The 12,260-nt window shown below is 39.4% G+C and overlaps 1 protein-coding gene across 1 annotated transcript in view; it reads left to right on the forward strand.

Moving 5' to 3' along the window:
* LOC143300749 (guanine nucleotide-binding protein G(o) subunit alpha) overlaps positions 1–12,260 on the forward strand; it is an 81,272-nt gene that overhangs the window by 65,492 nt on the left and 3,520 nt on the right. The window contains exons 4-6 of the mRNA XM_076614655.1: positions 866–1,026; positions 3,390–3,518; positions 9,845–9,974. Of these exons, the coding sequence (XP_076470770.1) occupies positions 866–1,026; positions 3,390–3,518; positions 9,845–9,974 (420 nt within the window). The remainder of the gene's footprint in view (positions 1–865; positions 1,027–3,389; positions 3,519–9,844; positions 9,975–12,260) is intronic.

The following is a 12,260-nucleotide window of genomic DNA, read 5'->3' on the forward strand; positions in this document are numbered from 1 at the left end:
GTCATGTCCGACTATGACCATCAGAACAGCATAGGAGGCAACTGCTGTCCCGACTATCTGGGCTAGAATTTGATTATCGTGGAGTGTGTCTTGCCCAAGTTACATCCCCGTTCTCTCGGCCAAGAAGGTTTTAGGACAGTTGATGTTGGGATGGTTCCCAAAGGCCACCTAGCCCCCAAGGCTGCAGCACTAAAAGAGCCAGTGCAATCTTGCCTCCTAGTTTGAGAGCCATAGCCTTTCACAAAAGACTTAAGCTGTAAACGGCTTCGCATTGTAATATTTGTATTTGTATTTCTTTTTATCACAACAGATTTCTCTGTGCGAAATTCGGGCTGCTCTCCCCAGGGAGAGCGCATTGCTATACTACAGCGCCACCCTTTTTTTTTTTTCCTGCGTGCAGTTTTATTTGTTGTTTCCTATCGAAGTGGATTTTTCTACAGAATTTTGCCAGGAACCACCCTTGTTGCCGTGGGTTCTTTTACGTGCGCTAAGTGCATGCTGCACACTGGACCTCGGTTTATTGTCTCATCCGAATGGCTAGCGTCCAGACCACCACTCAAAGTCTAGTGGAGGGGGAGAAAATATTGGCGGCTGAGCCGTGATTCGAACTAGCGCGCTCAGATTCTCTCGCTTCCTAAGTGGACGTGTTACCTCTAGGCCATCACTCCACATAGACAAACCATTGATTATACAGCTGGCACTTTGCTGTAGGCCCAAATGTAAGCTTATATCAATCCGTGATATGAGCAGAGCGTTGGGCCTCCTTCAAAGTATTATTATTATTATTATTATTATTATTATTATTATTGCTGTTGTTGTCGCTGTTATGATTACCATTGTCATCATCATTATTGCTGTGTTACAGTCTGACGCCAAGATGGTGCTGGACGTGATAGCACGGATGGAGGACACTGAGCCCTTCTCAGAAGAACTGCTGGCGGCCATGAAGAGGCTATGGGCCGACAGCGGGGTCCAGGAGTGCTTCGGTCGCTCCAATGAGTACCAGCTCAACGACTCTGCAAAATAGTCAGTGTGCTGATTTTTTTTTTTGTCTCTAGCATTCTGAAGACTTTTGATACTTCTCCAGAGATGCCAACTGTTATGATTTCGCCAGATTTTGTTATGCTTGATTGCAGTTTGTTCTGATGTTACACCTGGTCACATGCATTCCTGTGGTAACATTACCCAGATGCTCTAGACCTATTGATCATGCCAGGGCAGTCACTACTAATCTTGCTGTCACATGATGATGCTCAGCTAATCGTGTGTCAAATGCCTGATAATTATGTTATCAGCTTCTTCAGATTTCGAAGTAGTAATCATAAGCTGGAAATAGAAACAGGGAGACACAAAGGCACACCACAAGAGTTATGGCTTTGTAAGGTTTGTAACATGTCTGTGATTGGGGATGAGTTTCATTTTATAATGGAATGTCCCAATTATGATCAGTTACGAAATAGATATGTTCCTGAAAAATATTTGTCTCCAGAATCGTTTTTTAATTTTTGTAATATGCTCAAAGGAGGCAAAAAAAGTTATTTTAGCTGTAAAGTAAGATCATTAGATTTGCAAATGTTGCCTAGCTACACTTTTGGAGTTAAAAGAAATTTGTGTTTTCTCAACTTTTATGTGACATTGTTGTGTATTTGGAAATGTTTGTTCTGGGCATGAAAAGATTATTTTGCAGTAATCCTCCATACTCCAGTAGGAGTGAAAGGATAATTAAAACTTGAAACTTGAAACTTTACATTGAAACAGCATTGAGTGGATCAATCAGCCAAATCATTTGTCCAAAATGTGCATTTGCTGATGTGGCTCAGAATTCCAGTGTTCCTACCAAATTTCCTGACTGTTCCTACAAAACACTTGAAAGGGATTGGCATCTCTGTGTCTTAGAATGCTTCATTAGGAATCATTATTGTCATTGCCATGATTCGGTAGTATGTCGGAAAAGCACAAACAGAAATGGGTGTTTGTCTGAAAGTGTTACAGTCATAGGCATTATCATTATCATTATCATAACATGCCTTGAAAGAGATCATTGGTAATGTTTGTCGTAAAGCTCAACAAAAATAATTGATCATCACTTCTTTCTTTTCTATCTTTTTTGGCCCTTCCTCATACAGACATGAAAGACAGACAGATATTCATCTTAAAAATCACACACACACACACACACACACACACACACACACACACACACAAACACACACACACACACACACACACACACACACACACACACACACACACACACACACAAACACAGAGAGAGAGAGAGAGAGAGAGAGAGAGAGAGAGAGAGAGAGAAACAACAAAACATGAGACCTGAATTCAAAGACATATTGGCCATTAACCTTAAGCCAAGTTAAGCTCAGGATTTGTTTTGTGTGTGTGTGTGTGCAAGTGTGTGAGCATGTGTGTGCATGCACACATAAGTGTATGTGTGCATGGAGAGGGGTGTGTGTGATTGTCTTTTTTTTGTTTATTTATTTATTTATTTATTTTAGTCACTGACTGAATTGATTCATTAAATGACAGTCAATGGTTTTCCAGTCAGTCAGTGCAGTCATGCAGGTCAGTTATTCATTACTTTTAATCATACATAAGTATGAGGAGGATAAGCACAACTTTCCTACCGAGTCAAGAATTCTTGATACGGGTGGGGTACCTATCACTTTGGAAATTTGATGTGTGTCGAGTCCACTCATTATTTAGTCTTGCTGGCGTTCTGTGTTGTGTTGCGCTGTGTTTTTTACCACATAACTCATTGTGTTCAGTCTGTTGTTGCTGTGTATCTTGTCCTATGCAGGTGTGTCACCATAGCTTATGACAACCTGGTTGTCGCGCGCTGACTTATAAATAGAAAAGAGTGGTGAGTAACTCTCCATGTGCTTTGTGAATGGAGAGAGAGTTACCACTCTTGACTATTATTCTGTTCATTGACGGGCGCAATAGCTGAATGGTTAAAGCGTTGGACTTTCAATCTGAGGGTCCCGGGTTCGAATCACGGTGAAGGTGCCTGGTGGGTAAAGGGTGGAGATTTTTCTGATCTCCCAGGTCAACATATGTGCAGACCTGCCAGTGCCCGAACCCCCTTCGTGTGTATACGCAAGCAGAAGATCAAATACGCACATTAAAGATCCTGTAATCCATGTCAGCGTTCAGTGGGTTATGGAAACAAGAACACACCCAGCATGCACACCTCCGAAAGCAGAGTATGGCTGCCTACATGGCGGGGTAAAAACAGTCATACACATAAAAGCCCACTCGCATATATACGAGTGAATGTGGGAGTTGCAGCCCACGAACGCAGAAGAAGAAGAAGTTTTTGTTCATCATTTGTTCTCCAGGCCTCATTGTGTATTCATTTCTGGTGACTGTTGCAGCTTTTTAGATGACTTAGACCGCTTAGGAGCCAAGAACTACATGCCAATAGAACAGGACATTCTGCGAACACGAGTCAAGACAACTGGCATCGTGGAAGTCCACTTCTCTTTTAAGAATTTAAATTTCAAGTAAGTATCCTGGGTGTGCAGTGCTGCTGTTGTGGGGTGTCCATTGATGGGGTTTTTGAGAGGGGGTGGTGTGTGTGTGTGTGTGTGTATGTGCATATGTGTGTGTGTGTGTGTGTGTGCGTGTGTGTGTGTGTGTGTGTACACACATTTATGTGTGACTCAAAACATGGTACATTGACTCCCAAGTTGCACCCATTTCTATTTTCCTTTGCTTTTTTTTTTTTTCTTTTCATTTTATGAAATAATCTTTTTGGTGTCATATACTGTACCATGTCAAACTGATGCAAACTAGGCCTATTGGTTTGCTCTGCTTGGCCAAAAATCTTTTCAGTTGCACCCAAAGGCATGTAATACATCAAAATATATGTATTGTTAGAAAAAATGAACATGCAATTGTAATTTTTTTTTTTTTTTTAATTTTTTTTTTTAAACAGCTGCTGTAATGAACCTGGATCAAGAAGGATTAATGCGTCAGTGTGTTATCCGGTTTATATGTTGTTTTATTGTTGTTTCTTCTTTTAATGAAGTGGGATGGACCTGGCGTACGTTTCCAGCCTCGATATGGCCTTGTTTAGTGGCAGGGGTCCAAGCTGTGCTAACAATGAAATGACAATGACTAATAAATCACAGGAGTAGAATAAAATATATATATATATATATATATAAAGTATAAAAGATCATTCTAATGCACAACAGTGTCACAAACCCCACAATTATAGTGATTGTAGCATAAACAAGGATAATAAATGTTGACATGTTTCGCGTAACTGATGCAAATTGATCATCTGACCCGTCTCACTACCCAAATTAAAAAACAGTTTTCTAAGCGAAAAAGTATCCTTGCGTCCTTCTTCGATCTTACTAAAGCTTATGACCGAGTGTGGCATAGCAGACTGTTATTTAAGCTGAAACAAATTGGTCTGTCGGGTCATGTTTATGACTATGTTAAATCCTTTTTAAGTGGGAGATATATAGTGGCAAAAGTGGGAGTAACTTTATCAACCTCTAGGCCTATAAACATGGGAATCCCGCAGGGTTCCATTATTTCTCCATTGTTGTTCAACATTATGCTTTATGATTTACATACATGTTTTTCATCATCTACCAAGCTGGCTCAATATGCTGATGATATTGCTATATGGATTCAGACATCCTTGAGGAAAAGGACAAGCCTACATTACATAAATTATGTACAGAAACATTTTCAGGGTGAACTCGATAGACTGAGTAGCTATATGCAATCTAATGGTTTTGAGTTTTCTGTAGAAAAAACACATTTGATCCTCTTTAATAATGGTTATAATCCCAGCAAACTACCACGTTTTTTTTTAGGAGGACGTGAAATATTTTTCAAGTCGGAAATCAAATTTCTTGGGATCCTATTTACTTCAAAACTAAACTGGAAGAAACACATTGATTCCATGGTGACTAAAGCAGTTAAAAGTTTAAATTTCTTAAAAATTGTAAGTCACTCTCCTTGGGGACAAGACTCCAAAATTCTTTTACATTTAGCGACATCTCTCGTAAGATCAAGATTGACCTACGGTCAAGAAATTTTCTTTTCTGCCCCGCCGACGTTCCTAAAGAAGCTGCGAATAATTGACAGTAAAGCTGTGAAACTGGCTTTAGGGGTACCTGTGCATACTAAGACCTCAGAAGCCTATAAGCTTGCGGGTATTCTACCACTAGATGAAATCAGAAAATTAAGTTCTGCTAAATATATTGTGAGATGTACAGCAGTGGATGATTTTGAGGAATTAAATATTAGGTCTGATATTGATTTTCCAAAAAATGCACAAAATAATTCAAATCTACAAACCATTCGCACATATGTGTCAGATATTTTAAATTCTTCAGACATTGATTTGCATGATATGGCACCTCGTGTTCTGGTGCCACCTGTCCCTCCCTGGGAGTTAACAAAAGCAAACGTCAACATATGTGCTTCTGACACAACAAAAGGAGAATCTCCACATATAATAGCAGCATCTGTCAGAATTGAATTAGAAGAAAATTTTGATTATCATTTAAAAGTTTACACTGATGGCTCGGTCCTGGATGATAGCAGTGCAGGATCTGCTTTTGTCATTCCTGACCTAAAACCAGAAAAATCATATTATTTAGGTAAGGGACATTCAATTTTTACAGCTGAATTGGTGGCCATCCTTATGGCTTTAAATCATCTTGTTGATATACCAATCATAATAAGTAATATCCTATTTTGTGTTGATTCTCAATCTGTCTTAAAAGGTTTGCTCCTTTTTGAGAATAATCAAAGAGAAGATTTATTTTTTGAAATTAGGTATTTATTGCACTCCCTATTTGTGAAGGGTACAAATGTTGATTTTTGTTGGATACCATCCCACACTGGATTCCGTTATAACGACCAAGCAGATAGGGCAGCAAAAAGGGGAGCAAAAAATCATATAGATAGTATAAAAGTATATTGCCCATTGTCATACAAGGAAATAAGCAATATACTAGAAAGAGACTTTTATAGGTGCTTGAATTCAAGTCTAAAACCTCGTCAGTTGACTCTCTCAGACTTTGGTCCGATTCGCAGACCAATTCTGAGCTTAGCTCTCAGACTATTATCAAATTCATTACGGACCAAGTATTGTTCTAATGTCAAGTGTATATGCTTTAATAACCTGACAATTGAGCATATAATTTTTCACTGTAGCTTGATGAAGCCTTTTGTACACGAAAGTGTGTCTTCACAAGTGACTGAGAACGTTGATGTTTTTGACTTTTTGCATTCATTATCAGTTGTTTCGCTTGTCAGTTTAACGACTTCTCTTTTACGAAGTCCTTTAAGTAATTTCCTGTAACTGTATTTAGAGGGTTTTTTTTGTTTGTTTGTTTGTTTTGTTTTTCTTTCAAATTTCACCCACATTTTTACCCTCATTTGCCCAGTTTCCCCAAACCCTCCATTCATCCACATCTCCCACCCCTTCTAACTGATAATACTCAGATGTATTCATAAATACTTTTACAAAATGTCTTCAATCACCGATATGTGTGACGGGACATTAAACAAAAATTCCTTCCTTCCTGATGCAAAATATGTGATGCAGTTAGCATTCTGTACGCAATCAGATGCAATGGCTACAGCAACAGTTTCAGTTTCAGTAGCTCAAGGAGGCGTCACTGCGTTCGGACCAATCCATATACGCTACACCACATCTGCCAAGCAGATGCCTGACCAGCAGCATAACCCAACGCGCTTAGTCAGGCCTTGAGAGAGAAAAAAAAAGATAAATACATAAAAAAGAACTACTACTACTAATAATAATATGTATAAGGCGCAAAAACTTGATGAAGTCAACTATAAACGTACAAAAAAAAAAAAAAATAAAAAAAAAAAAAAAAAAAAATAAATGAATAAATATATAAATAAATGAATAAATAAATAATAATAATATAATTTAAAAAATAAAAATAAAAAAAAATATAAAAAATAAAAAAATAAATAAAAAAAAGACAACAATGATGATAAATAAGCAAATAAATGTTAAAAAAAATGCAGACACACATTCACACACATACACACACATATGCTTAACAGATATGCACCAAACATGCAGTTTCACAAATATGAAAGCACAGTCAAATAGACATAAACGTACATGAGCCCCAACACACACACACACACACACACACACACACACACACACACACACACACACACACATTACAGCAACAGACACGACATTGACAGCGACACACAGTGCTCCTGTGACCTACAAGGGACTGTTGCTTCGTTACTCTTTTGCTGGCTTTGGTCAGTCCACTAGTTTTGTCACGGGGATGGCATCAGGATGATTAGAGGTCTTGGGGTTAATTAGTTCTGTCCGGGGGTCATTTATTGATTGTGTGTCAATTATGGAAGGTGGGAACAATGTTGCTGTCAGTGGTGTAAGCGTGTGCGAGGAAGAGAGGTCATCCTGCCATACTTACTTACTGTGTGTGGTGTTGTTTTTAGCTCGTCTGTGTGTGGGGGCGTGGGGGGTGGGGGGGGGGTATGTGTGTGAGTGTGTGTGTGTGTGTGTGTGGTGGTGTGCGTGTTGGTGGGTGTGTGAGAGAACATGCGTGAGCCGCCATTGTTTTTTGTGATTTTTGTATGTTAAGTGGCTTATGATTGAATGTCATTTTAATTAATACCCCTTGCACATACTGGATTCTTCTTCTGTTTGAAGCCAGTGAAGACTCTTGAAGGAAAATGCTCAAGGAATGGACTTGAAAGTTGTACCCCCTACAGTCAGCTGAGCTGTAAACAAGATAAAACAAACATGATTTTTATTTCCAAGATCGTCTGGCATGCAGGAGGAGGGAGGGCGGGGGACTGTGTGTGAAGGCCGAAGATGTGGAAGATGCTGAGCAAAGGTGTATGGTCATTGTGTCCCCTGTTGGCACGGCTGATGAGGGGGCACTTTTAAAAGTCTGAAGGTGACAGAAGCATGATGAGGGAGCAGGAATTTTGTGCAGACTGACGCATGAGAATAATCTCCACATGACAGATGAGGATGATTGGGGCTTTTATTTTGTTCAGCTGCTACAGCTCACAAGTTTACTGGTATCTGTGACGGGACTTTTTTGTGTTTGACCATTTTTACCCACCATATAGGCAGCAGTATTCTATTTTCGGGAGTGTGCTTGCTGGGTATGTTCTTGTTTCTGTTACCCACTGAATGCTGACATGGGTTACAGGGTCTGTAACATGTGCATTTGACCTTCTGCGTGTGTATACACATATATGAAGGGGTTTCAAGCACTAGCATGTTGCCCCATCTGTTGATGTTGGAGATCAGAAAAATGGACACCTTTATTGCCTCATCTGTCAGCCTGGGAGATATAAATGACACCCTTATTGCCTCATCTGTCAACCTGGGAGATATAAATGACACCCTTATTGCCTCATCTGTCAACCTGGGAGATATAAATGACACCTTTATTGCCTCATCTGTCAACCTGGGAGATATAAATGACACCCTTATTGCCTCATCTGTCAACCTGGGAGATATAAATGACCCCTTTATTGCCTCATCTGTCAACCTGGGAGATATAAATGACACCCTTATTGCCTCATCTGTCAACCTGGGAGATATAAATGACCCCTTTATTGCCTCATCTGTCAACCTGGGAGATATAAATGACATCTTTATTGCCTCATCTGTCGACCTGGGAGATATAAATGACATCTTTATTGCCTCATCTGTCGACCTGGGAGATATAAATGACATCTTTATTGCCTCATCTGTTGACCTGGGAGATATACATGACATCTTTATTGCCTCATCTGTCAACCTGGGAGATATAAATGACATCTTTATTGCCTCATCTGTTGACCTGGGAGATATAAATGACACCCTTATTGCCTCATCTGTTGACCTGGGAGATATAAATGACACCCTTATTGCCTCATCTGTTGACCTGGGAGATATAAATGACACCCTTATTGCCTCATCTGTCAACCTGGGAGATATAAATGACACCCTTATTGCCTCATCTGTCAACCTGGGAGATATAAATGACACCCTTATTGCCTCATCTGTTGACCTGGGAGATATAAATGACACCCTTATTGCCTCATCTGTTGACCTGGGAGATATAAATGACACCTTTATTGCCTCATCTGTTGACCTGGGAGATCAGAAAAATGGACACCATTATTGCTCCATCTGTTGACCACAGAGATCACAAAAATGGACAGCCTTAACTCATTGGCCCCTGTGCCAGAGCACGGCTTGGGGATCAAATTTGTTTAAATAATAAAACGGATTCTGCATTCCTACTTATGCTTAAAGCGCAAGCAAAGGGAACTGATATCTGCAGTATTTCAGGCAGTGTCCACACACGTCAATTTGGAGGAAAAAACCAGTTGATTTCAGTACATTTTTTCGCCATGAATATTTCAGGGACGCCAGCCGAGGCTGATATTCCCTGGGGTTGAATAGGTTAACCCACCAGTTGCCAATACAAGGATTGAAACACAAACTGCATGTACATTGCTTGGACCCTTTGCTGTGGGAGTGGCGTTGTGTGTGAGTGTGTGCAGACAGTTTGATGTGGTAGTGGTTTATGTGCAGATTGTTTGATGTGGGGGTGGTATGTGTGCAGATAGTTTGATGTTCAATGCGGGAGTGGTTTGTGCGTGTGCAGATAGGTTGATGTTAAATATGCGAGTGGTTTGTGTGCAGATAGCTTGATGTTCAGTATGGGAGTGGTTTATGCGCAGATTGTTAGATGTGGGGAGTGGTTTGTGTGCGTTCAGATAGGTTGATGTTAAATACGGGAGCGGTGTGTGTGTGTGTGTGTGTGTGCAGATTGTTTGACGTGGGAGGCCAGCGCTCGGAGCGGAAGAAGTGGATACATTGTTTTGAGGACGTGACGGCCATCATCTTCTGCGTGGCCATGAGTGAATACGACCAGGTGTTACACGAAGATGAAACAACAGTGAGTAACACGCCTGTCCTGTTAAGTTATTGTAAGCTAGAGAGGGTGGTGGGTTTATGCAGGGCTCCTACAGAGTTGTTGAAGTTTGTAAAAGTCTTGGGGAAAATAAGAGAACTATTTCTTGAGCTGTTTTGAAGTTTGGATAAAAGTTTTTTGGGAAAAAAAATGAGAGAACTATTTCTTGAGCTGTTTTGAAGTTTGGATAAAAGTTTTTTGGGAAAAAAAATGAGAGAACTATTTCTTGAGCTGGAAAAGTCTTCGAAAGAACTTTCTGCCCTTCAAGGTCAGGAAAACACGTAGATAGCATTGGTGCCTTTGTGGACGGAAATATATAGGTAGTATTGGTACCTTTATGGACAAAAATGTTAATATAACATTGTTACTTTTATAGACAGAAAACATCATAGACAGCACTGGTACCTTTATGGACAGAAACATTACGACAGCACTGGTACCTATATTGACAGAGAGATGAAGATAGCATTGGTACCTATATAGATAGAAAGATGTAGATAGCATTGGTTCCTATATAGACATAAAGATGTTGATAGCATTAGTATTTATATAGATAGAAAGATGTAGATAGCATTGGTACCCATATAGACAGAAAGATGTAGATAGCATTGGTACCCATATAGATAGAAAGATGGAGATAGCATTGGTACCCACATAGACAGAAAGATGGAGATAGCATTGGTACCCATATGGACAGAGAGATGTAGATAGCACTGGTACCCAAATAGACAGAAGGATGTAGATAGCATTGGTACCCATATAGACAGAAAGATGTAGATAGCATTGGTACCCATATAGACAGAAAGATGGTGATAGCATTGGTACCCATATAGACAGAAAGATGTAGATAGCATTGGTACCCATATAGACAGATGTAGATAGCATTGGTACCCATATAGACAGAAAGATGGAGATAGCATTGGTACCCATATAGACAGATGTAGATAGCATTGGTACCCTTATAGACAGAAAGATGGTGATAGCATTGGTACCTATATAGACAGAAAGATGTGGATAGCATTGGTACCCATATAGATAGAAAGATGTAGATAGCAATCGTACCTGTATAGACAGAAAGACACCCCCGAAAACGGAGAATGGCTGCCTACATGGTGGGGTAAAACTGTCGTACGGAGAAGAAGAAGACAGAAAGATCTAGCAGCGATACATATATGGACAGAAAAATGTAGATAGTATTGGTACCTATATGGACAGAAGGGCATGTTGCTAATGTGTAGGAGGAAACGAGATGATGCATCATGTAATCATTGACAAATGATTATCTTCATGCAAAGGTATTTTTAGTGTATCCGTGCGCCTACACATTTTGATGTAAAACACAAACTGTATTGCCAGCCTGCACTCGAAGTGTGCGTTTCTCATCACAAAGTCAGTGCACACGTAAACAGTGCTCAGTAAAGAAAGACCTGCTGTCACCAACCACAAATCTGGCACACACTTATGACACCCTCATCTCCACACACACACACACACACACACACCATGGATATCCACGCATGTAAACACACACACACACTCACACTTTAATGACTAATATTAATTAAGATTCTCTTGACAAAAAAGCAAACAAAAAAAAACAAAAACCTAACTGTGCATATCTTGAAGTCACATGGTCTTAATTAAAATTCTCTTGACAATAAAAAACGACAACAAAAAAACTGCATATCTTGAAGTCACATGGTCTTAATTAAGATTCTCTTGACAATTAAAAAACAACAACAAAACAACTGCATATCTTGAAGTCACATGGTCTTAATTAAGATTCTCTTAACAATAAAAAAAAGAAAGATAAAAAAGAAAAAGAAAGAAACTGTGCATATGTTGAAGTGACATGGTCTTAATTAAGATTCTCTTGACGATAAAAAAACAACAACTGTGCATATCTTGAAGTGACATCGTCTTAATTAAGGTTCTCTTGGCGATAAAACAAACTGTGCATATCTTGAAGTGACATGGTCTTAATTAAGGTTCTCTTGACAAAAAACAAACTGTGCATATCTTGAAGTGACATGGTCTTAATTAAGATTCTCTTGACGATAAAAACAAACAAACTGTGCATATCTTGAAGTGACATGGTCTTAATTAAGATTCTCATGACAAAAAACAAACTGTGCATATCTTGAAGTGACATGGTCTTAATTAAGATTCTCTCGACGATAAAAAAAACAACTGTGCATATCTTGAAGTGACATCGTCTTAATTAAGGTTCTCTTCGCGATAAAAAAAAAACTGTGCATATCTTGAAGTGAC

This window comes from Babylonia areolata, chromosome 26 (genome assembly GCF_041734735.1).
Source record: "Babylonia areolata isolate BAREFJ2019XMU chromosome 26, ASM4173473v1, whole genome shotgun sequence".
NCBI lineage: Eukaryota > Metazoa > Mollusca > Gastropoda > Neogastropoda > Buccinidae > Babylonia > Babylonia areolata.